The sequence below is a fragment of the Dioscorea cayenensis genome, chromosome 11, assembly GCF_009730915.1.
Source record: "Dioscorea cayenensis subsp. rotundata cultivar TDr96_F1 chromosome 11, TDr96_F1_v2_PseudoChromosome.rev07_lg8_w22 25.fasta, whole genome shotgun sequence".
NCBI lineage: Eukaryota > Viridiplantae > Streptophyta > Magnoliopsida > Dioscoreales > Dioscoreaceae > Dioscorea > Dioscorea cayenensis.
Genome location: NC_052481.1, coordinates 18,239,280 through 18,266,974, shown reverse-complemented (window position 1 = coordinate 18,266,974; position 27,695 = coordinate 18,239,280). Strand labels below are relative to the sequence as shown.

General features: G+C 35.3%; 2 protein-coding genes across 2 annotated transcripts; one reads left to right on the top strand and one right to left on the bottom strand.

The window, feature by feature from the left end:
- Positions 1–2,911: 2,911 nt before the first annotated feature.
- Positions 2,912–3,554, top strand: LOC120271676 (protein ALP1-like). Its single transcript, XM_039278353.1, has 2 exons — positions 2,912–3,083; positions 3,175–3,554. Exons 1-2 carry the CDS (start codon positions 2,912–2,914, stop codon positions 3,552–3,554), a joined length of 552 nt encoding a protein of 183 aa, XP_039134287.1.
- A 12,071-nt stretch (positions 3,555–15,625) lies between these two features.
- On the bottom strand, positions 15,626–16,315 carry LOC120271675. The gene has a single exon (XM_039278352.1). The coding sequence runs from the start codon at positions 16,313–16,315 to the stop codon at positions 15,626–15,628; it is 690 nt and encodes a 229-aa protein (XP_039134286.1).
- Between the last annotated feature and the right edge of the window lie 11,380 nt (positions 16,316–27,695).

The window sequence follows — 27,695 nt, the reverse complement described above, 5'->3', positions numbered from 1 at the left end:
ATGATCGGAGATGTCTCTCGTAATTTACATGATGTTGATATTGTCGTTCTGCCAATAATCAGTAATGGCCACTTCTGTGCTCTTGTTCTGGATAACGACAAACAAGAGTACATGCATTATTCTTCATGCGAGAGTGAGGAGTAAGAAAAAGACGCCATTGACATAGTAAATTACATGCTAAATAGAGCACATACATCGTAGTTTCTTAATCAAAATTCTAACTTCAAATTTTATTTTTTGACAACAGAAACTATTCAACAATTGTGTCGAGATGGAGTTTGGTGAGACGGCTATGACCTTGTAACCCTTAATTCAAGACATTGATACTCCAAGACAAAAATGAGGAAGTGTCGAGTGCGTTGTGTAGGTCATGCGGTTTATTGAACAAATACTTGACGATAAAATTCTATGGCTACTACATACTGACGTTCCTTATTTAAGACTAAAATATGTTGCATGCATACTTATGGATGGGAGCACAACTGGCATTAGTGAGAAAGCCGATACATCAACTGAGGGAAAGAATAGTATGAAGATTTGATTGTCTTTCAATCATCTCTTCAAGTGGGATTTGATTGTCCCAAGTTGGTTTCCCGAATTGGTGTCATGAAACTAACCCCTCTTACTTGATCAATATGGCTAACCCTGTAGGTGTGATTTGGTAACCCTGTAGGTGGGGTTAGCTTCAGACAACAACAATTAGGTAGTATTTGGTGCCATGGATATCCCAGGATAGGGATGGGATATCTAGGGCTACAGCCCTATCCGGGTGTTTAGTTTCCCGGATGGGCTGGATGGGGATGGCCCCCATCCCTAAAAATGGGACGGCCTCCATCCTTGAAAATTGGGATGAGTGGTGTCCCTCTAAATCGGTGTGACGCCGCTCATCCCACCATCTCATCCCTTTCTCTCTCCTTCTCCCATCCATCTCCATCCCTCTCTCTTGAGCTAGCCAAGAGATAAACTCACCCGAAGTACTAGCCAAATCTATTCGCCATTGAAAGCCTCGACAGATATAACGGTAGATCCGATCTCCTTTCTTCTTTTTTTTTCTCAAATTGATTAATACAAGGTGCTCTAGATCTTAGGGGGTTTTCTTTTCTTTTTTTTTCAAACCGATTGGATCACAAGATTTTCTAGATCTCAGAGGTGGCGTTTTGATCTTAAGCTTGAGAGAAATTTCACTGCTGTTAGAGGTAATCGCATTCTGTTTTCCAATTTGTTAAGATTTTTCTTTTCTCTTTTAATTTTTTCTCATTGAGTTGGTCTTTGGTTTTCTATTATAATTTTAATTTATATTTTAGTTTGAATTTGAGTATGAGTTATCTCACTGATTGCTTGGATAGAAAAAAAGAGATCATTTTATTATATTTCCATTTCACAATAACTTGCCCAACAACTCCTAACAAATTCATATATGAAAAAATCAATGGCAATATATGTAGAGGGTATGCATGCCAATCTGTTGAACCAATACAAAATCTTACAAAAATTAAGCAACAGAGAACCATGGAAAATGAAAGATGATGAAAGGAAAATAGTTACTGACTAATTAAAAAATTACACTCTTAAAAAAACACAGTGAAGAGTTTATGGACTGCAAAATGAATTTCATAATGTCCTAAACTAGATGTCCACATAAGTTCATGCATCTGTGTTTTTTATGGGGTGAATTAATTGATGATGGAAGTCCACACTATGTCTTTGAACTGTATCTGAATGTTCATTTTGATCCTCACATAAAGACGTCATTTTGTTCCTTTATTCTTCTTACCTGCATAAATTTCCATAATTAAAACTTAAAATAATCCATTAGATGATTAAAAATTTAAAATGCATATTTTCATGAGTTAATCTTTAATCATTTTGTCATTAGTTGATCATGTGGATTTGAGTTGATTATCAAGCTGCTCTGAGTTAATTATCAAGCTTTGAATTTGGAAATTTCAAATTGCCAATGCTGATGAGTCTCTTACAACTTGGTGTCTGTAGAGTTTTTCATAGAGAGCTTATTGACTTTTTTTTAAGTAATGTGTTTTGTGGTAGTATGAATACATTCTTAGTTTTTAACCTTCTGGTTATTTATAATAGTTTACGGTTATTCACTGCAGTTTCTGGTTATTCATAATAGTTTTCATTTACTGTTTGTTATAAGTCATAGTTTCCATTTACGTTTTGGTTATTCACTGCAGTTTCTAATTATTCATAATAGTTTCTGTTTACTGTCTGTTATAAGTCATAGTTTCTGTTTACTTTTTGGTTAATCACTACAGCTTATGGAAAGGAATAAAAGAAAAATCTCACAGACATTAAGAGAGGTCGCAGGAATTGCAGCCACAATTATGGGAATTATAGTGACACATATAAGTAAGCGTAGAGTATGTTGTGCACCCAATTCTTGTAGAGGCTTGGATAGGGAGAATTATCTTGACCGCTTGTTAAATTTTGACGACACAACATGTATTAACATGGTTAGAATAAATAAATTCACTTTCTTTAGCTTATGCTCATTACTACGATCTCGTGGACTGCTCAAAGATTCAATAAATGTCAACGTGGAAGAACAATTGTTGATGTTCTTGCATATTGTTGGTCACAACCAATGAAATAGAGTCATCAAACATAATTTTCTTAGGTCTGGCGAAACTGTTAGCAGATATTTTAATCTTGTCCTACATGCCATTAGAGAATTACAAAAAGAGTTTATTGGACTTCCATCAAGTACTTTATCAACCTACATTGCACAACGCTCAAGATTCTTTCCATACTTTAAGGTACATAACTGTATCTACATGTTTACCAAAAATATAAAACAATCATATTTTAAGAATAACCCAATAAACTTATGTGTTCTTAGGATTGTATTGGGGCCCTTGATGGCACACATATACATGCAAGTGTTCCAGTAGACATGGTTTCATCTTTTCGTAGTAGAAATGGTTTTCCAACACAAAATGTGCTCGCCGTAGTAGATTTTGATCTTAACTTCACTTATGTGCTTGCTGGTTGGGAAGAGTCAGCACATGACTCGATGGTCTTGCGTGATGCTTTACAAAGACCCAATGATCTTAAAGTGCCACAAGGTATATGTTGTTGTTTATTTACTGATTAATATACAAAACATAAATTGTTATTATAGTATATAGCATAATCCTATATCATTTTGTTGTCCAGGAAAATGTTTCCTCGTCGACGCAGGATATGCTACAAGACCTGGATTTATAGCACCTTTTAGAGGTGTTAGATATCACTTGAAGGAATTCGGGTCACATATTCATGAAACCCCTAAGGAGTTGTTTAACCATAGGTATTCGTCAGCGTGGACTTCAGTTGAACGTGCATTTGGGTCTTTGAAAAGTCAGTATAAGATTCTCACATCTAGGCCCTTCTTTCCATATAGTACCCAAGTTGACCTAGTGATTGCATGTTGCAATCTTCACAATATTATTATTAGACATGGTGGTGATAGATTGATACCCTCTGAGGGGGAATGGGAACAAGAAATGAGAGTTCATACTTCGAGGAGAGGGCAACATGAAGATGTTAGAGAGTGATTAGACAAAAGGGATCAGATAATGCATGATATGTGGAACAATAGATAAATGTATTTATGAAGGATATGTTATGTTATTTTTTTATGTTTATCTGTATTTTTGTTTACCATACATTGTAGTTTGATGTTGAATTGCTTTGGATTTCATATGTTGTGAATTCTTATGTTATTGCTTGATGTTGAATAATTAATATAGTTGCTATGAATGAATTCTTAAGACCAAGTATTCTATATTTTCATTGGTATATAAAGGTTTGTATATGAATGTGTGTTTGCAATTTAATAGGAAAAAATGGAAGATGGTAGTCATTCATCAAGTAGTAGGAAGAATGTAGGTAATATGAGATGGAGATCAAGTGAGAACAAGTTTTTCTTGCAATTTATGACAACACAGGTGGAAAATTGTCTGAAGTATGATAAGGCAATCAAACCACAAGCAATTCATGCATTCATACATGTATTGAGAGAAAATTTTGGTATAAAATGTACCGAGTCTAATATACATAACCATCTCCGAACATTAAAGCGCAAATGGGCTATAATTAGAAGACTTTGCAAGATGAGTAGTGTGGGTTGGGACAAAGAAAACAAGAAAATAATTATGGATGAAGAGGAATGCATGACATATCTGATGGTATGCTCTTTTTAATGTCTTATAATTTTGTAGTCACCAGTTACAGTTTGTTTATATTTCTCTAACATTAATGATAATTTTTTATTGTTTTGTTAACAGAGCTATCCAAATGAAGAACCATATATAAATAAACCCATTGAAGACTATGATTTGCTTGAAGTTGTTTGTGGCAATGATCATGCAACAGGGCGTTTTGCTCGAGATAGTATTGAGACACCTCCGACTGATGATGGTGTACCAAACTTTTCGCAAGATAATTTTAATATTGGCTTAACACCAAAGGATCTTGGACATGGACAATTTGACACTAACGGGTTTGAGACACCCTCACCGACACTAAATAGCTTATAAGCACGTACCTCTCAAGAAACACAAACAAGAAATAAAGGTAAAAAAAGAGATGCTAGTGCTGATTATGCCTTATCACAAACTGTAGGTTCAAAAATGGATAGACTTGCACTTGTAATTTTAGAGCATAACCCAGTCACTCTTACCACCAAGCTAAGTGAAGAATGCATGAAGCTTACTGATGTTGGTTACTCAACACGTGATGTGGCCAAAGTTTATTCAAATTATGCAAATAGTGAGACCAGAACATTCAAATTCTTGGCCGCACCAGATATTCTCCGTCAGTACATAGAGGAACTTGTAGGACCGCCAGGACAAATTTTTTAGTTTGGGATTGTAAACGTGGCATGTGTTTTGCTTAAGGATTGATCGCTTATGTTTTTTAGTATTGAACTACGACACTATGTTGTCAATGTGTTTTATAACTTGGTTGTAAACTTATAGCTTCAGTTATGGTGTTGGATTTTTTATTAGTGTGTAATAATGTCAGATTGGAACTCTATTTTGAGGTTTATTGAATTGTTGTAATGCTAATGTTTTCATTGTCCTAATCTATAATCATTTTATCATTAGCTGATCATGTGGGTTTGAGTTAATTATCAAGCTGGTATGAGTTAATTATCAAGCTTTGAATTTGGGAATTCCAAATTGCTAATGCTGATGAGTCTCTTACTACTTGGTGTCTATAGTGTTTTTCATAGAGAGTTTATTGATTTTTTTTAAGTAATGTGTTTTGTGGTTATATGAATACATTCTTAGTTTTTAACCTTCTGGTTATTCATAATAGTTTCCAATTATTCACTGTAGTTTCTGGTTATTCATAATAGTTTCAATTTACTGTTTGTTATAAGTCATAGTTTCTAGTTATTCGCTGCAGTTTCTGGTTAATCATAATAGTTTCCGGTTATTTGCTGCAATTTCTGGTTATTCATAATAGTTTCCAGTTATTTGCTGCACTCCTCCTCCTCCCACTTCCCCTCTGAACCAAACAAGGGATTAATCCATAATCATTTTGTCATTAGCTACAATAATTAAGTTAAATTTTTGTTTCTTTACATTATAATTTTATTAATTACTACCATTTTTAGATGCTTATCTCAATATTTTAAACTAATTAAATTCAATTCAAAAAATCAAGTTAAATAAGAAATTTCTATGTTATTCATTAATAATCCATTAAAAATATTTCATTCTAAATAAATAAAAATTTATCTATTAATATCCGTTATTGAAATCAAATACTTAAAATATTTTAAAAATAAATTTCTCTAATCATCATGTGGGCTCTTTTTTTTTCTCACCCGGCCTTTAGGGTTAGACCGGTTAAAAAAATAATGGATCACAAATCAAATTTAATTTTTTATGACTTCAAGAGACTATAGGTTCATGACTTCCATTAGGGGCAAGCCCTTAATGTTAATTATCCTGGACATTATCGCAGGAACCTCCGATTAAGACATAAGTGTGAACAAGGAAATAAGTTGTGACGATCAATTTCATTTATTTCAACAAATATGAATTCATGGATTTCAAGAAATTTGAAATCATCTTGACTTGACATTCTTCTGCATTTTGGATTTGATTTGTATTTCAAGTTCTGTATTCTCTATGTTAATGAATCATAAACTTGATTTCGACTTTCCATAAGCTTCGGCTTTTATGCTTGTGAAACTTTCTTCAAGTCTTGACTTGTGAAACTCTTTGGGTCTTTGACTTATTATGTCTTGACACTGTTGAGTTCAATTGTCGATTTATATGGATTTTCAAATATTGACTTGTGGAACTCTTTGGGTCTTCGACTTTTGATGTCTTGACACTGTTGAGTCCAATTGTCGATTTATATGGATTTTCAAATATTGACTTGTAGAACTCTTTGGGTTTTCTACTTTTGATGTCTTGACACTTCTGAGTCCAATTGTCGATTTATATGGATTTTTCAAATATTAACTTGTGAAACTCTTTGGGTCTTTAACTTTTGATGTCTTGAGACTTTGAGTTCAATTGTCGATTTATATGAATTTCCAAATATTATCTTGTGAAACTCTTTGAGTCTTTGACTTTTGATGTCTTGAGACTGTTGAGTTCAATTGTCGATTTATATGGGTTTTCAAGTCTTGACTCTCTTCATATTTTGAATCTTGACTTGGTTTCTTTGGGTTTGACATTGACAAAGATAAATGGATAAATGCCATGAGATTAGAAATGGATTCTATGTATACTAATCAAGTCTGGAGTCTTATAGACCACCCTGCTGGGGTAAAAACAATTGGTTGTAAATGGGTCTATAAGAGGAAAAGAGGACTGGATAGAAAGGTAGAGACCTATAAAGCAAGACTGGTTGCAAAAGGCTATAATCAAAAGGAAGGAATTGATTATAAGGATACTTTCTCACCAGTACTGATGCTCAAATCCATTAGAATCTTATTGGCTATAGCTGCATACTATGATTATGAAATCTGGTAGATGGATTTAAAGACAACCTCTTGAATGGGTTTCTTGAAGAAAAAAATTACATAAATCAACCTAATGGATTTGTATCCAAAGGGGAGGAACATAAAGTATGCCAGCTTAATAAGTCTATATATGGACTTAAACAAGCCTCTAGAAGTTGGAACATCCAGTTTGATGAAACAATCAAATTGTTTGGTTTTACTCAAAATCCGGATAAAGCTTGTGTTTATAAGAAAACACAAGGGAACGCTATTACTTTTCTTGTTCTTTATGTTGATGATATTCTTCTCATTGGCAATGACATAGGAATGTTATCTTCAACAAAATTATGGTTGTCTAACCAATTCTCTATGAAAGACTTGGGCGAGGCTTCATATATTTTAGGCATTAAACTCTATATAGATAGAGGTAATAGACTTTTGGGATTATCTCAGTTTAACTATATTGAAAATATTGTGGCCAAGTTTAACATGCAAGATTCCAAAAAGGGGTTAATACCTTTTAGACATGGAATTATTCTTTCTAAGAAAATGTCACCTCAAACTGATGAGGAGTTAGAGAGAATAAAACATTGCCCATATGCATCTGCAGTTGGTAGTTTGATGTACGCAATGTTATGTACAAGGCCAGATATTACTCAAGCAGTTAGTGTTGTGAGTAGATATCAATCTAATCCTGGAAATGAGCATTGGACTATCGTTAAGCATATTCTTAAATATCTTAATAGGACTAAAGATTATTTTTTGATATATGGTGGGGGCTCATTAAAGTTTGATGGATACACTTATTCAAATTTCCAATCGGATCTTGATGATAGAAAGTCTACATCTAGATTTGTATTTACTTTAAACAATGGGGTTTTTAGTTGGAGAAGTTGTAAACAGAGTACTATAGCCGAACCCACAACTGAAAGTAGAGTATGTTGCGGCCTGTAAAGCAGCAAAAGAAGCAGTATGGATCAAAAAGTTTATCCAAGAATTGGGCGTTGTTCCTACTATAGAGTCTCCAATCACTTTGTTTTGTGATAATAACAGAGCAATTGCACAAGCTAAGGAACCAAGGGCTCATCAAAGAACAAAGCATATAGAAAGAAAGTTTCATTTAGTAAGAGAGATTGCTAAACGAGGAGATATAGAGATAACGAAAGTCACTTCCGCAGATAACGTTGCAGATCCATTAATTAAACCTTCAAGTCAAAATGTGTTTGAGAAACATTTAGATAGGATGGCTTTGAGATTTGTGCCTCATTGGCTTTGAGTGCAAGTGGGAGACTGAAAAACTAGTATGCCCTACAAAGCCAATTTTAGTTATTGTTTAATAATAAAATAGTTTTATTTCATTGCATGCATAATTATGGGTATTGTATTATTCATGTTTGATGATATATTATTATGGGCTTGCATTGTATAGATTTCAAATTAATGATATAGATCATTAAAGTGAGACATGATTATCTATGTTCCTTGCAACCCAAAATAGTTCACAACCTATGAGATAAAATATGATTTTGTATTCATTATTGGTTGTCACATGTTGTACTACTATATGTGATAGAGTGATATGTCTCAACCACTAGAGTGGAGACTCTTAGTAACATTGTGGATATTTGTAATTGACAAATATTGAACTGTGGAGATTCTTAGTAACATTGTGGATATTTGTAATTAACAAATATTGAACTGGACCATACAGAACTCTTAGATTAAACACCGTCATAGAACAAAAGAGTTATTCTGTTACAGAAAGTCCTTATTACTTGAGGATGTTATTAAATCTTATGTATAAATTATATTATTTGGATAGTGTCAACCGGTGATGCTAATTACAGGCTATATACAGACACATTGGGTTATATAATAAATACATGAAGGTTTGTAGTCATCCAAGATGGGATATATCACTCCTATTGTAGAAAAGAATATTCTAGATTGTGTTTCTTATGTGTTGGATAAATCCGGCCGGTTAATTTTTTAAAAGTATTTTATTATATATAAAATATACATCATTATATATTTTTTTAAAATTATTTTATGTCCAATAGTGGAAAGAAACACACATATAAGTGGAGATCAACAGTGCCACTAGTGGTCTAATTATCCCACTTATATGGAATATTTATTGATAAAAGGACTAATATGTAAAATATTATATTGGGGTCTCACATATGAATATCTCTAATCTTTGGATTAAATAGCAATTTGTTGATGGACATGATTGTGATTATAAAATTAGTATGAACTAATTTTCTAAAGATGTAGTGATCACAAACGGGTTCACGCTACATGTTCTAACTTTATCCGAATATATACTCCCTATAAATATGTGATGTGAGATTAGGGTTTTTGGAATTAATTAATTAATTAATTTGTGATTGTCATCAAAAGACGGCTATAGCAAAAACCCTAATATTCACATTAGTTGCTTGGAGCAAAAGAAGCCATCACTGTCTTCCGGATCAAGGGTGAAAAATTCGAGAACATTGCGTGTATGCGTTGGAGGATTTTGCGCTTGTGAAATCTCTGTGGGGTAACCCTGATCTTTCACATATATTCATGTGTTCATGTGATAGATCCTTGATAATTAATCAATTGTTGATTAAATATTAATTAATTGTAATTGATAGTCCTAATTTTATTAGAGCGATTTTTTCCAACCCTAATTTGATTAAGGCTTGACTATTTTTTGTATAGTAAAATATCATTTAAAGCTTATTTAATGAATCATTATCAAGTGTGACTCAACTCGATTTGAGTTTGAGGATCATTTTAGTAAAAGAATAATTTAAGCTTGTTTATGGAATCATTAAGGTTTGAGTTCAAGCTTGTTAAAATCTTCATTAAATAAGTTAACAAATAATTACAATAATAACAAAATAAAAATTGTGATGCAACTATCTATAAATTTTTTTTTTGGTAATATTATTAATGATCCGGTAAATAAGCTTGTTCATGACAATATAAATGATTATATTAATGATTGTTACAAATAAAATTGTAAATGATACTATAAACGAGCTTTTAATAATACAATAAAGGAGTTGTTCACAAGATTTAATGAGTTGAACTTGGCAATGATCAAGCTTGGCTCGTTTGTCTTACGAGCTCATTTAACTTAATGAACTTGCTGACCTAAGTTTTTAACTAGCTAAGCCTTCGAATAGTAGTTTAGAGCCCTATATGTGTGACTCAAATTGACAACAACAACAACATAATCACATATACACCTTAATATACATATACATATACATATATATATATATACGAGCTCACAACCGAGCTTATAAACAAGCTTGTTCATGAGCTATATTCGCGAGCCAAAACTAGCCGAGCTTTCAGCTGCTCAAGCTTGGCTCATTTATTAATCGAGCTTGAAAATGATGTTCAAGCTTGGCTCGTTTACAATATGAGCTGAACACGAATGAGCCCTTACTAAGCCGAACATCGAGCCACTCACGAACGGCTCGTCTCAAATACACCCCTACTCAGGATATGTATTCTTGGGTGATCTTGAATATATCTAAATATTATGAAATTTATTTGTTTTATCCACATGTTGTCCTAATTTAATTATGATTGGGTCACATGTGGTTTTAAAATTTTAATTTGATTTGAATTAGGACATGCAAAATTTTTTTATATCTAAACACATCCACTATAATTGAATTTAATTAAACAATTTGAAAATATTTTAAAAAATTATTAATTAAATAAAGGGGTAACTTCACCTCCTCATGGATAGGGTTATCGTACCACTCCCATATCCATCTAACCAAACATTCAAAAATGGATATCCAAACTTTACATATCCTTATCCCTCTAACCAAATACCAAACAATCTTTATCCTTACTATTAAATCTATCCAACCAAACACTTAAACATGGATATTCCCATCCATGGATATTTCATTGATGGATATCTCTCATCCATGGAATACTATATCCCACTATCCAAACACTACCTTTATAGGATAAAAATTTATCAAGTAAACTAGCTTAAAATAATACAAAAATGCACAACAACATTGAATTACATATGACTTTACAATGCATGCTTCCATGCAAGAACTCCATCATTTGTCTGATTCTCACCAAATTAATCCTACATATCTCTTTCTATATTACATGACCGTTGAAAATTATCTCACAGTCCAATGATAACAATTTTTTTATTTAGCATAATTATTAGTTTTAATTAACCAACTTTTTCAAAAATATTTTTACTAATTGTTGATTATGATTATATATATAATAGTGTTTTATTAGGATATACATGCAACTATATACACATACAAATTTATCAAATAATAACAAATGAAAAAATAAGTAACAAACCTATATATACATACAACTATAGACTCACAAACACATTCATCTATATATATATGTGTGTGGGTGTGCTTAATCATGGGAGAAGAATGTTTCCTTTTTATTGATTTTTTTAATTTTTTATTTTTATAAAGTAGACAATCTACAAATTCTCAACTCTTAAATTAAGAGAAAAATAAACTACTACTCTATTGTCGTAGAGGTGATTTAATTTAATGTTTTTTATAATGCATATCATTTTTTCAATACCACAGTTTTTTAGGCCTTATATTTTTTTTATTTTTTTTTATTTACTAGTAAGAAGGTTTATCAACGTATATACAGTAAAAAGTCCACTAACATACAAAACAAATATAAAACAAAAAGGCAAAACATAAATTACAAAATCAACAATCTCATGCAAAGAAAACCTCTCTATATAGGATCAGTAGTAGTCATTCATCAGAGGCAACAATGTGCATCACCACAACAGTAATATCATCTTGCTTGCCACCTATTGATATTTTCCCATCTTTTGATTTAGCTATACTGTAAGGTGTTACCTTGAACCATCTTTTGGAGAAGCCCTTAGCCATCTTTGCAATTTTAGTGGCCAGTTTTTTTAGGTTCGGTACTTACAAGATATTCAATTCCATGATTGAAGACATTGTCAAAGAGTCCATCAGTTCCAAGCACTACTATGCCACCTGTCTTCACAGCAACCTCTATCAACTGTCATCATTTACATGCACCTGTATATATAGTTATGTTTATAAAAAAAATAATAAAATAAAATAATAAATAAATTGAATGTATTTCCTAATTTAAACAAAATATTGAAAATATTAAAATCTCAGGATCAGCCAAGAGCACCGATCTCGAGACGATCTAAAATATTCAAAATACACAAATTTCAGGACTAGTCGAGAGCACCGATCTCAAGACGGTCTAAAATACTCAAATTTCAAGATCAGCCGAGAGCACCGATCTCGAGGTGATCCAAAATATTCAAAATAGACAAATCTCAAGACCAATCGAGAGCACAGATCTCGAGGCAGTCTAAAATACTCAAATCTCCGGATCAACTAAGAGCACCGATCTCGAGGCGATCCAAAATATTCAAAATATCCAAATATCAAGATCGGCTGAGAGCACAGATCTCGAGGCGATCTAAAAATATTCAAATCCCTAGATCAATTAAGAGCACAGTTCTCGAGATGATAAAAAAATATTCAAATATCTGAATCAGCCAAAAACACATATTTCAAGGCGATTCAAAACATCCAAAATTCTAAGATTAGCTAAGAGCATCGATCTCGAGGAGATCTAAATGTTCAAATCTCAAGATCAGCTAAGAATACCGATCTCGAAGTGATCCAAAAATATTCAAATCTTTAGATCAATCAAGAGCACAGATCTCGAGGTGATATAAAAAATTTTAAATCTCAAGATCAGCCGGAACATAGATCTCGAGGCGATCTTAATCTCAAAATATAAATCACAAGACAAACATATATATATATATATAATAAATTAAAATAAGAAGAAAAAAAATTTAATTAAAAAAATATATTAATAATATATATGTATAAATAAAATTATTATTATTATTTTTATTTTTAAATGGTGAGATAAAATATATAATAAAAAAATCAAATCAGATAAATAATGATAATAATAATAATAATGATAATGATAATAAAAATAATAACGATAATAATACTAATCAAATCTAACAATAATAATAATAATAATAATAATATCAAACAAAAATATATATATATATATATAATAAAAAAATAAAAACTAATAATAATAATAAATAATAAATATAAGAATAAAATAAAATAAATAATAATACACATATACATACATATATATAGTAAAACTTCGACATATATATTTCTATATCTAATATGTTTTGTCGTACGTGGTCATGGGACGCGAAAGATCGCAGTCACCAATCGTGATAACTACCCACGGTCGTCCACGACGAGGGCCACGATCAAAGAAACCGCCTCACGATCTGCACAACCGACACTGGCCTGGCCTTTATAAAAGGACGGAGAGGAAGGCGAGAAGACGGGGGAAGAGAAGAAAGAATCGACGAGAGAATTAAAAAAAAAGAGCGAATTAGAAAGAAGATTTAGAGGAAGAAGAAAGAAGAAAACGAAGGTGTTATCTCCTCTCCTCCCATTCTTATATATATATATAGTAAAAATGTTGTCATCACCGGAGAGAGATGATCGGGGGAAGAAGGTGATGCTAATTCCCGAAGGCCACCGTCGTTAGAGAAGATACTGAAACCACCGCCAGAGAGAGAAATCATTGACACTACCACTATAGCCATTACCAAGACTCTTGACATTGCCGTCATCGCCACTATCTCACTGCAAGATGGGAGGAGGCTGAGAACAGTCGGACTCCTAGTTAGACCTCAAGAGCATCAATTGACTGCATTCTCTCTACCTCCACGAAGGTCCTCAAGGATGATCCCATGAAGGTCCAAGCCAAGTTTGCCTAGGCAACAGTTGGCCTGCACGTAAAGAGAAGAAAGTCCATGCATGCAAACAAATTCTTGGCCTAGTGCTTCACATGCTTCAGTTCCCATCTCATCGGTTTCACTTTTGCTAGAGAAGACGAAGGAAAAACAACAACGGCGAAGATCTCAGTTCGAATATCTGTTCTCATGCTCTTGAAGGACTATGCCGAGGACTGTAATAGATCTCTTCCAAGCTCGTTGCAAGCTTTCAAAATCATCGTCTGCATGTTGCTGTCGCTCGTGTAGAAAGATCATGATCTAAACACTGCATTGATCCTAGGGTGAGTTCCGGGAAGCCATCGCTGATGTCGAAAGTCGCAGCTTTTGAAGGAAGCACTAGCTTGATGGTGATGGAGTGTTAGGAAAATCAGAGAAAAACACACAAAGAACACTCAAAGAAGAAGATGAGGTAATTTTGACGCGGTCAACCAAAACTCCCCACCTTTCTATCTTTTATATTGATATTGATAACTGAATTCAAACTAAGTTACTTAGCCACCAAGAAACTAAACAGATTTAAACTAACAAAGTTATCTAAACATAATCCTAATATAATTTTAAATATAAATGCAATTTATAAAACAAGGAGGGTCATAACTGCAAACTTAAATGCATAAATGCAACAATGCCTAAACATAATTTATAAATAACATAGGGTCCTAAATGCAATAACAAGATTAATTCTAACATTCACCCCCTTAATCTTGTTATGTCTTCCTCATGTCCTTCAGGCTATCTTATCTCGCAACTCGCGATGAAAGGCTTTGTTAGGACGTCTTCAAGCTGCTCCTTCGTTTGTCGTACTCAACTTCGATGTAATCCTTTTGAACACAATCACAAATGAAATGATATTTAATGTCGATGTTCTTATTCCTTTCTTCATGTACTAGATTATTCTTCAAGATGCTCAATGCTAGAAAATTCAAATGATAATACCAAGCATACCATAACCATGCCACATCTCCATGTTTTCCAAGCAAACACACAGGATGTACTGCCTTAACATTTAGTATATATAATATATTCTTTTATCTCTTCACCCTTGCAAATAGCCTTCCACCTTTATCATAGACACACAAGTATCCTCCTTTTATCACCGACTCACACCCATGCTCATCAAGTTGGCCCAAACTCAAAATATTGCTGCACAAACTAGGTATGAAGTAAACATCTGTGAGAAGACGATGCTCACCATTTTGACACTGAAACATTACAGTGCCTTTTCCTTGGATGTTTACGATGGAATCATCACTGAATTTGACTCTCCCAACTATTGTCTCGTTCAACTCTGAGAACTGGCTTCGGCTCCCAGTCATGTGGTTACTTGTACCCGTGTCAAGATACCACAAGTTGTTCCCATACACTATTTCTTTAGTTCTAACACTAGGCTTGATGTTCACCTCATGCAACATGATCTCCTCTGCCGCACGCTTCATGTCTTGCAAGCACTCACATAATTCTGTCATGAGTAGCGCCGGCTCATCATCATCATCTTGTTTCTCCACAAGATGGGTTGTCATGAGTAGCGTCGGCTCATCATCATTATCATCTTGTTTCTTAACAAGATAGGCTTCCTCATCCTTCTTCTTGGATCTGCACTCATATACATAATGACCGAAATAATAACAATTATAGCATTTCACCTTGGTCTTCTCAAACTTCTTCTCTTGATGAGTTCCTTCATTTCCACTTCTATCATCACTGTGTCCGCGTCCACGCCCACGGCCACGCCAGTTGTTTCCTCCTCGTCCTCTCAACGAGTTCGACGTACCTTCACCTTCTTCTCTTGCCTTTCATTCGGCCTTTGTCAATAGGATGTGTTCTTCTTTCTCATCCTCATAACCCCGCAATTGCTCTTCATGGGCTTTAAGCGACCCGATGACCTCCTCCACAGTCATCATTTGGAGATTGCCGAACTGCTCAATCGTCGATGCAATCTGAAGAAACTTGGAAGGGACAACACGAAAGGGCTTCTTGATGACGTAGGCCTCCTCCACCTTGTTACCCAATGCACGAATTTTGTTGACTATTGTGGTCAACTTTGTGGCAAAGTCATCAACCGTCTCCGCTTCACGCATGCGTAGACCTTCAAACTCGCTTCTCAAAGTCTGGATCTTTGCCTCCTTGATGCACTCGGCGCCCATGTGCATTGTCTTCAACATCTCCCATGCCTCCTTGGCTGTCTCCTTCTCAGCCAACACAAGGAGCGTTTCCTCGCTAATACCCTGATAGATGGCAGCAAGGGCCATCTGATCCTTCCGTGTCTCTATCTCCTCATTCGGATCAATAGGCTCAATGACATCCCACACGCCTTGTGCATGCATGTACAGCTTCATCTTGAGCGCCCATGCCGAGTAGTTGCTCTTCGTGAGCAACGGATACTGGAGGGTCACCGTCCCGTCTCTTGTTGGAGCCTTGAATGTTGGAGTCTTCAATGTTGTCGTGCCGATGGTTGTTTCACTCTTTGATGATGAACCTGACATGATCTTTGGTATCTACTCCGAACCTTGCTCTGGTACCAAATGTTAGGAAAATCAGAGAAAAACACAAAGGACACTCAAAGAAGATGAGATAATTTTGACGCGGTCAACCAAAACTCCCCACCTTTCTGTCTTTTATATTGATATTGATAACTGAATTCAAACTAAGTTACTTAGCCACCAAGAAACTAAACAGATTCAAACTAACAAACTTATCTAAACATAATCCTAACATAATTTTAAATACAAATGCAATTTATAAAACAAGGAGGGTCATAACTGCAAACTTAAATGCATAAATGCAACAATGCCTAAACGTAATATATAAATAACATAGGGACCTAAATGCAATAACAAGATTAATTCTAACAATGGAGATCCGAGGTTGACAATTTAGAATCCGGATGATGGCCAGAAAGGAGTTCGTGGTGAGAGAGAGAGAAAGAGAAAGAGAGGAAAATGGAAGGGAATCAAGGGATCAAGGATCAGGATGCTGTTGAGGTACCTGTTGAGATCGGCTACTAAATTAAAAAAGGTTTGGCAATGGCTTCCACAACATCGTCTGCACTAGAAGACGCTCCCACGCAAACAAACGCTCACTTTGCGGGGTCTCCGGCGATCGTGAACGGAGGAGCAGATGGCTTCAACGCCGCACCACTGCCTATCGAGAGTCTGCGGCACCGGATCAATGAAATCGTCTCCAAGGTCGATGAGTTGGAGCGGAAGGTGGACAAGATTGCCAAATTCTATGGCAATGATAGCAAGGATAAGAAGCTGGCCTTGAAGAGCTCCAGGAATCAGGCTTTGAAAGACAAGGACGGCGAAGAGAGAATGCGAGATCTCATGCGGCAATTTGGCACGATAGTGCGCCAAATCTCACAACACAAGTGGGTTGATCCATTCAAGGAGCCTGTAGATGTTGTAAGCTATAATCTGCATGACTACTATGATATTATTAAAAAGCCAATGGATTTCAGTACAATTAAGAACCAAATGAAGGCCAAATATTTAACATAGATCCCATTCTGAAAAATGAGAAGTATAAATTGCATTGCATGAGATAATAGATGAATGGCAACCCTAGTGTGCAACTTGAGCATACAATATTAATCATCCGAATTGGTTCAGAGGATTTCAAGGTCCTTAATAGAGTCATAATCAATAAAGGTGTTGTTATCCCATGAGAAACGGAGCCATGGTATCTAGTTCATGCCTTGAGTAGTACATGATTCCTCCCATGTATAAGCAAAAGAGAGCCACCTGGCATGATAACAAGCAAAAGATGATTTGTTTTGTCATATTGTTGAGCGAAGCTAAAAGATCATTCAACAAAAACAGAAACAAACAATATTAGGTGTATGGCTTGCACTTCAAAAAAAAAGAATTAAACAACTACGTACGGAGTGAGAGTCATGCTACAACCTATGGCTATGTTTCTTCTCAATAATATATATGAATATTGAAGAAGAATATCACTAATATCTGATTAAGTAGTGGTAAATAAAAAAATAAAGCATTACATGCGATGCATGCATGCATATTCAGGTGTATGAATAAATGAATAAATAAAATGGGTCCCACTATGAAGGAGATACACATGGACATGGATAAAATATGAAGGAGTAGATGAGATACATGTAATGGCATGCATGCACATATGTATAATTACCTGCATAACTCATTAAAAATAAAGAACCTAAAAGGCCGGTCCCACCATGTACATCGGGATGAATATGACAAGCATGGATTTATATATATATATATGTGTGTGTGTGTGTGTGAGTGAGTGAGAAGCATGCATACTCATGAAGAATCCAAAAGGCTCTTATTTGAAGAAGCCATGCATGGCATGCACGGTTTTAGGGTTGTTTCAAAATAATCAAGGAATGTGGGGCCATCATTCACCAAAAATGCATGGTTTTAGGATCAATTTTATATATATATATATATATAACATTGAAGGACATGCAGAAAACCAGTGTTTTAATGAAAATGAATGAAGGTTGGCGAATTGAGAAAGTGACGGCTAAAAAAAAAGAGATGGTAATTTGAAGCCTTTGCCTATGTGGTTTTAAGCTAGGGGTATTTATTTCTAATGATAATGTTTGCCTATGGTGTCAAAAATAAAAATAATAAAATAATAAAATAAAAAAAAGTGATTCTAAGATATGGCTCTCAAGAATAACGATGAGCTAAAATCTTATTAAATCAAGTACATAATTTAAATATGAGCCAGAGAGGGTTTATGTGTTAGTTTTGAGTTGGTAGGTCCTGGTGGTCAGATTGACTGAAGTGGATGATGTATTCATGGCAAAAAGTAGCTTGCATTCAAGGAACATAAGACCTACCATTGTCCATGCATGGATATATACTCATGTGAGAACCATTGTATACATGAAATGATGAAAAGAAATAATAATAAAAAAAAGGAAAAGGAAAAGCATGTCAGTGTGTGCATGCATATGTACGTGGAGTATAGAGAAGAATCCAAAGGGCGGGCTCCACCATTCAAAAGAGGCATATGGGATAACCGATAAGCATGGATTAATATATATATATATATATATTTGAGAAATGATGTATTAAAGTGATCATGTGTGAGGATGCATGGACCGGTTGATTCCTTCATTAATATTCCTGGACTACATTGATGTACTATTGCACATGCTTTGTAACTTTGGAGCTTACCAAATATTAACCCAATTTAAGATGTCTCAAATTTGAGCTATGTAAAATTGATGCATTAGCCACCTAATGCAATGAACTCGTTCCAAAGCAGTGACAAGAAAGCTTATTTCAAGGCAGAGACAATTTCTAAAATAAATATATAAATTTCAAGGCAATGAGGAGATATGTATTTTAAGGTGACAACAAGGCATGCAACGCGGTGATAAGGCACAGACAGCAACGATATATGATATATATACAAAGAGAGAGTTATATTTTGATGTATAAATGATGTAATGAATATATATGTATATGTATAATAATAATAAATAATATATTTTCTTGCCTTTACTTGTACTTGAGCCCTTAATCGGAGGTTCCTAAGATTTCAGTCTGGGGTAATTAATAATAGAGGCTTGCCCCTATTAGGAATGGAAAAACCCACAAAGATAAAAAAATAAATAAAATAAAATAACATTTGTGATTCGATATATCGCCTAGTGTCACTTCACCGACATGACGCCAGGAGTATATTTTCTATCCTGAAAGTTAGGTTCTTCATATATTAGTGATTCCTTAGCTATTTTAAATTCAGTATTCGCAGAGATGAAATAAGGGAAAAAATGGAGAAAAAAATGATATTATCATAAGACAATTAAAAATTAATAATGCATGGAAGAATTGATAATAAGAATCAAACCTGTGCTCTTGCAAAATCATCTGAGCGGTTGTTATTTTGGCCTAAACTAAATGATATATTGAATGTGTTGTTGAATTGTAGACTTGAAAACTGTTTTGCCATGTCTCAAAATTATGAAACTGCGGTTAGTTTCTACAACATATGATTTAACAATAAATTAAATATAATTTTACATGTATTATATATATATATATACTATTTCTCGTGAGAAAAAAAACAATCAAACATCTTCATAGTTAAACGGTAATGTTAGTGCAACTGTACTATAATTGGCATGATTTGACACATAGTCAAGATGACGTGGTAACCTGTGTGACGTGGCATAATTAATGACATGACAAGGCATGATGACATAGCAAAGAGTCTTGAATTGGAGGGAAAATATCTTGAAGATCTTGGTGGAGTTATTTTTGGCAATGTATTACAACTTGAAAGACAAGATCATATCAAGACCATATTTAAGGTGATTTGATTGAAGATTAAATATGGATGGGGCTTAATTGAGGAAATACCTATCGATGGTATGATTGAAGGCTATTGATGGTATGATTTGAAGAAACCTTAATGAGGATGATTGAAGACTATTAAGGGCAAGATTTGAAGACATGCCCATTGTTGGCATGATTGAGTTGATTGATTGAAGATCTTTTTTAGGAAGATTTAAAGGCCAGACTTGGGTGAATTGAAGATCAAGTTTGGTAAGTTTCATGAAGACGCACAAGGACGTGCGCCCCTTGCGAGGGGACTGCGTGATGAGGAACTAAGGAGGTAGGCTAGTTGCCGACAGTCGGGATCGGGAGATTTGGTAGCATCGACTCGGACTAAAGCATGACCGGGAGGTTGATGGGTCTCGAGGTCATCCGCAACATAACCAGAACTCAGTTAAGTCAACAGTCAAGGACATGTTGCAACTTATGTTACAACAAAAGTTGCAACAACTAATTTTGAAAGGTTTTTAGTAGCTGCGGAGATTCTAAAAGAAGTATGTGTTATATTTAGGACGTTGAGGCTTCTATATAAGCTACCTTGCTCTAAGATTGTGGGTAGCTCTTATGGAGGAGAGAGTGTGAGCACTAGACAATCTAGAGAGGATAGTAATCTTTATTATTGGAAGAGTAAGTGACAAGTGTTTGTACTCATCTATTTTTACCTCTTTTAGTGAATTGTTTATCTCCAAGCTTGGCCCCCCCAGACGTAGGTGAGTGGACATCGAACTGGGTTACAAACGTCATGTGTTTCCTTCTTGTTTGGTTTGTGTGAGAGTTTTATTAGTGTTTGAGTGTCCGCTAAACCACAAACCACATCGGCGGAACTAACAAGTGGTATCAGAGTCTTGGTCGCCATGTTCTCTTTGGTTTCAAAGTTGGTGAGGTCCTAACAAGTTTCATTGATTGCCAGAAAGAAAGAGCTTTCGCCACATGACCATCGTTGATTAATAGTTCCAACTATCCATTTTGGAATTCACACATGAAGGCTTTTATCAAATCCATTGATGAGAGTGCATGGATTGCCGTAGAAGAAGGATGGTATCCTCCTGCCATAGTTGATGAAGACAACAACGAGATCTTAAAGAAGAAAAATAACTAGAGTATTGATGATATGTGTAAAGTTAATGCCAATGGGAAAGGTCTCAATGCAATCTTTAGAGGAGTTGATGAGAACCAGTTCAAGTAAATTACAACATGCGAGTGTGCCAAGAAATCTTGGGGAATTCTTCAAACCATTCATTAAGGCACCAACTTGGTAAGAGAATCTAAACTTCAAATGTTGACAACCATGTTTGAGAATCTCAGGATGAGAGAAGATGAGATGATAGCCGTGTTCAATGCCAAATTGATGGACATCGCAAATCAAGTTTACCAGCTCGGCAAAGAGTACTAAGATAAAAATCTAGTCCAGAAGACTCTTAGATCGCTTCCAAGAAAATTTGATGCAAAATTCTCGGCAATAGAAGAAGCAAGAGACATTTCAACTATAAAACTGCACAAGCTGATGGGGTCCTTGCAAGCATATGAGATGAATCTCAATCCTGAAAGAAGAGTGGAAGATATAGCCTTGAAGGTTGAAGCAACAAAGCCAAAGGAGCTACAACAGGCTATTGAAACAGACAATAAAGATGAAGATGATAATGAAGTTGTTCTTCTGTCAAGAAAGTTGCATGACATGATCAGATAATACAAGACACAAGTCGAGAAATTCCAAAGAAAAGATGGTTTGAATAAAGAAAAAGGAAGAAGTTGAAGATCATCGCATGAAGATCAAGTGTAGAGAATGTGGTGGCTTTGGGCACTATCAAGCCGAATATGTTAAAACTCTCAAGAAGAAAGGAAAGTCACTGAATGCTAGATGGAGTGATGGTTCAGATAGCAGCATGGAGGAAGAAGATGAAGAAAATTTGAGCAACCATCATACATCCTTTCCTGCAGTAATGGATGGATCCAAGCTTGTTGCAAAAATATGTTGCAACATCAGCTACAACATCAATTGAAACTGACAGTGAGTACAATGAGATAACAGAAAATAATCTTCTCACAGGTGACAAACTCATGATGAACAAACTCAATGAAATGATGTTGCAAAACCAACGCTTGGAGGAAGAGTTAAGTGTATGCAAACAAAAGTTGTGCTATGCTAAGAAGACCTTGGACTCCATGAACAAGGGTACTGCCAAGCTTGATGAGATTCTATCAGTTGGAAGAACTAGTAAAGCCCGATATTGTATTGGGTATATTGGAGAAAGCTCAAGTGTCAAAACAGAAGGTTCAGGAGTTGTGTTTGTCAAGTCAACTGCTCAACAAAACATTAAAGAAAAGTAAGTCAAAGTAAGGGAAGAACTGAAAAAAGAAGTGCCTACATACTTTCATTGTGGAGAGACTGGCCACATAAGACCCAAGTACATTAATTGACAGAAGATTTGAAAAGTGGAAGAATAGTTGGACATAAGCAGGCAATCATCAAAAGAAAAGTCAGAGGGAAGACTATTGTAATCAAGAAATTATGGATTCGGAAAGATGAAGTGCCAAGAGAAGAAATAGAGCCCTCCAGTTCAGATTTGAAGATGGTGATAAATCAGACAGGTATAATATCATGGTACAACAACCAATATGTTGACCGAGGACTTATGAAGTCAACAAGCAAAACACTCCAACGAGTGAAAGTCTCTTGATGTCTCTCAAATATTCAAAAAAAAATCAAAAACAAAAAAAAAGGAAATAAAAAAAGGAAAAATAAAAATATATATATATATTATAAAAAAGGGAGGGATTATTTTGTTTGAAAAAGATTTCTTTTTGAAATTATGAAAGGGTGCCTTGGAAGTTATAACTAATTAATGGGGCATAAAAAACCCTAAATCCCAATTTGTTTCTAAAGTTGTTTTTGAAATCAGGAGAAAAAAAGAAGAAGAAGATGAAGACGGTGTTTGAGAAAAGATGAGGATGGAAAAGGATGGTTTGCCATGCTCCAGCGACCCCCACAAGAAAATTGCTGCCCGAATTGAGGAAGTAAGGATGAGAGGGACCAATTCTGGAGGAAGCCCATCAAGAGAAGAAGAATCAGAAGATTTGCCAAAAGCAATCGCCCCTTTGTCTCTCCTCAGGATGTTGGTTCATCTGACAGAGTAATAGACGCAGGAACCTCATCACAAGAAGTTCCCACAAGCGTCAAAGACAGAGATAATCTCCTGAGTTTGGTGCATGAGTCTTTTCCAGGAGCATATGTCCAGAGAAATGAAGAAGATGAAAAGGATAATTCAACTATAGTTACAGATAAAGAAAGATCAGAGAATCAACAGGCTAGAGTTAAAGATACTACAAGAGAAGAAGTAACCCCAACACAAGCAGAAGAGGCTAGCGGAGGAAAAGTACAGATGCTCCCACTAGTGCTAAAGAAGAGGTTGCTGCTATTCTAAGTGAAGTTCTGGGTGATCTACACTGACATGTGGAAACACTTATAAAAACAGAACATGTCACAGCACCGATTACAACATCTTCTACAACATTTGACAGTTCACACAGTTCTGATGAGATCCCACTCAAAGATCGTGTTGCCCAGATTGCTAAAGGAAAGAAAGCAGTGTCCAAAAAGAAGTCATAGAAGAAGGAGAAGAAAAAAATCCAAGAGAAAGTCCTTCTCAGATCTAGAAGAAGAAGTCTCCCCTAGGCCCAAGAGAAAGTGCACTAAAGCTACGAAACAGGGGGATAAACCGTTAGCAAGTTCTAAGAAAGAAAAGAAGAAAAAGGCAACCCAGCAAGCTAAGGATAGTGATGAAGACAAGTTTTTGGACAAAGCTTCGAAGAAGAAATTCAAGACTATGGTTGAGAGAGGACTTGTGGTTGAAAGAATAATAGATGAAGTGGCTTTTGAAAATTATGGGTTAGCTGAACTACTCAAAGAAAGGTGTCTTTACAGGTCTGCAACATTTGTTGAAAGCTACAGTTTGTCACTAGTGCAAGAATTTTATAGTAATCTGCTACCATCTGATAAAGGCGTCACTAGAGTTTATGTTCGAGGTAAGTGGATTCCTTTTACTCAGCTTGCATGAACATATTCCTAGAGTTTAAACCTGAGGTGAAAGCCAACTATGAAGAAGGGCTTGAGTTGAATGAAGATGTTCTGAAAGAGATTACTAGAGGAAGGACAGAATCATAGGGAGAAGAGACAAGACTTCCAGCCTCCACCCTCGCAGCTAAGTACAATGTTCTGTTTAGACTGGGCATTCACAATTGGTTACCAGTCCCACACAATTCCAGCATAGTGAAAGAGCTCACGCTTTTATTGGTTGCTATTGGCACCAGTAAGAAGTTCAATCTGGAAAGGCTGATCTTCCAGAATATTGTGAAAGAAGCTGACTATACATACTCCTTAACATCACTTGGGTACAGTGCACTGCTGTCATAGTATTTGTTACAACATGGAGTACAACTCAGAAAAGGAGAAGCAGTCACGACAGTGAAGAAGCTAAAGATTTCCTAGAAGATGTTCAGCCCAGGTAAGAAGATTGATTTACCTGTAGGACGGGTGTCTCCACCACCAATGCCATACAATGCAGAAGAGATGAATCTATTGGTTGAAGAAGAATATGAGAAGATGTTGAAAGAGCAACTAGAAGATGAGGAGAGGAGGCAATGATCATTATCGGCAGAATTGTTTATCATTGCCCGGCAGAAGCAAAAGATTTTTTCCCGCCTTGAAATTCTTGAGAAGAATAAGAAGAGAGGATTCGATGGCCCAGAATCAAGGGGAGATGATGATCAAGAGACCTAAAGATAGGGGGAGGTGCCGGAGAAGGTGTAACAAGACTTGCAACAACTCATGAAAACTTCGGCATCAATTGTATCACAAAGGGGGAGAAGTGTGCTAGTACCAGACTGACTAGATTTTACTTGACATTTGGACATTTTGGTCTTATTGTTTCTGAACATTTTTATGTTTATCAGTTCTTTTAATTGTATTTTTTTCTCACTAGTTGCAGTTTGTAATATTCTCTCAGTACTTTGTTAGCAACTAGATGAAATCTTGTGTCAGTCCTGGTTTCTGTTCTCCAGTTGATGTTGTAACTGGAAGTTGTAACAGTGTTAGTCTAGTCTGTATCCCAGTCAGTGTTGTATTAGGATGTTGTAACAGGAGTCAGTTTGGGTGCAGAAGTAGTTGTGTCAAATTATGCCAAAGAGGGAGATTGTTAGTGCAACTGCACTATAATTGGTATGATTTGACACATAGTCAAGATGACGTGGTAACCTATGTGATGTGGCATAATTGATGACATGACAAGGCATGATGACATGGCAAGGAGCCTTGAATTGGAGGGAAAATATCTTGAAGATCTTTGTGGAGTTATTTTTGGCAATGTATTACAACTTGAAGACAAGATCATATCAAGACCATATTTAAGGTGATTTGATTGAAGACTAAATATGGATGGCGCTTAATTAAGGAAATACCTATCAATGGTATGATTGAAGGCTATTGATGGTATGATTTGAAGAAACCTTAATGAGGATGATTGAAGACTATTAAAGGTAACATTTGAAGACATGTCTATTATTGGCATGATTGAGTTGATTGATTGAAGATCTTTCTTAGGAAGATTTGAAGGCCAAACTTGGGTGAATTGAAGATCAAGTTTGGTAAGTTTCATGAAGATGGACAAGGACATGCACCCCTTGCGAAGGGACTCCATGATGAGGAACTGAGGAGGTAGGCTAGTTGCCGGCAATCGGGATCGGGAGGTTTGGTATCATCGACTCAGACTAAACATGACCGGGAGGTTGATGGGTCTTGAGATCATCCACAACGTAACCAGAACTCAGTCAAGTCAGCAGTCAAGGCCATATTGCAACTTATGTTACAACAAAAGTTGCAATAGCTAATTTTGGAAAGTTTTAAATTAGTAGCCGCGGAGATTCTAAAAGAAGTATGTCCTATATTTAGGACGTTATGGCGTCTATATGAGCTACCTTGCTTGAAGATTGTCGGTAGCTCTTGTGGAGGAGAAAGTGTGAGCAGCAGACAATCTAGAGAAGATAGTGATCTTTATTGTTGGGAGAATGAGTGACAAATATTTGTACTCATTTATTTTCACCTCTTTTAGTGGATTGTTTATCTCTAGGCTTGGCCCGCCAGACGTAGGCGAGTGGACGACGAATTGGTTACAAACGTCATGTGTCTCCTTCTTGTTTGGTTTGTGTGAGCTTTCTATGAGTCTTTGAGTGTCCGCTATACCACAAACCACATCGGCGGGACTAACATGTAATATATCGAAATAATAAAATATTTTAACTTTTAAAATAAAACACTTATGCTGAAAAAAATACTAAAATTTTGTTTCGGCACATGTACCTAGTCCCAGCAATTTTAAATAACAACAATTAATCTAATCATTCAATTTTTTAAAAGATAAATTAAACTTTAATATACGTGATACCCTAGTTCCCTCTCAATAATTATGAGTAGAGTTGTACAAAAGGTGAGCATCAGTTATATAGTCTATGGAATGGGAAAAAAAATCAACGATGGTTGCCTATTAGCATTAGGTCTTTTTTGCGTAGGATACTTAATTATATTCCATTGAGAAGGTGGGTTTGAACTTCAGCTCATGCAGGGTGAGGGCTAGGAGTTATTACGCTCTTTTGTGTGTGTTTGCTTCTCACAAGTGGTTTGTCCATATTTGTTAAAAAAATTCATTTGTTTATATATATATGTTTTTTCACCAAGATAAGAGCCGCTAAAAAAGTCAGAGAAGTGAGGGTCAACAAAGCAAGTGAAAAATGGGGCTCACACAAACAAGGGTACTAAGACCACCAGTACACAACTGCTACTTACTTTAAAAAAAATATACCTTCACTGGTGATTCAAACTATCATCATTTATGAAAGACTTTATAGGGATTCATATGCTAATAGACCCCTTTATCATTAGTTGTTTATATATATATATATATATATATATGTTAATATTGGATGGTCTTCCTAAAATTGTGATACTGGGAGACGGACCAAATTAGCCCACAGTCATATAAAAGAAAAGCCAATAATAATAATAAATAAATAAATAAATAATGAAACCTGGTTAGGAGTATCATGGAGTGCAACAATACATGCAGTGCATGCTCCGGCAGCCATAGCACCATGATAAGCTTCTGACAATACAGCAAACGGTTCCAACTGCTGCTGCTGCTTCCCTCCAACATCAGCACCCTTTTCTTCTTTCTGATCACTCGCTCATTGTTTCACCACTTGTTCCGTTCTCCCCATCAACTCTTGAGCTTACTCGCCTGGATCAATCCCTTCCTTGGTCCACCCGCCAACACCGTCGACCAGTGGCGGAACCAGAACTTACCGGTAGGGGGGCTAAAACTAGAGTGTAAAAAAATTATCAAATAAAATAATTATCTACAGTAAAAATAGTTCAATAATATTACTACAATTTGAAAATACATATAGTGAAAAAAAAACATTAACTATAATTTGAACTGTTATCTTTGTCATGGTGTATCTAACTAAAAAAAAATAACTA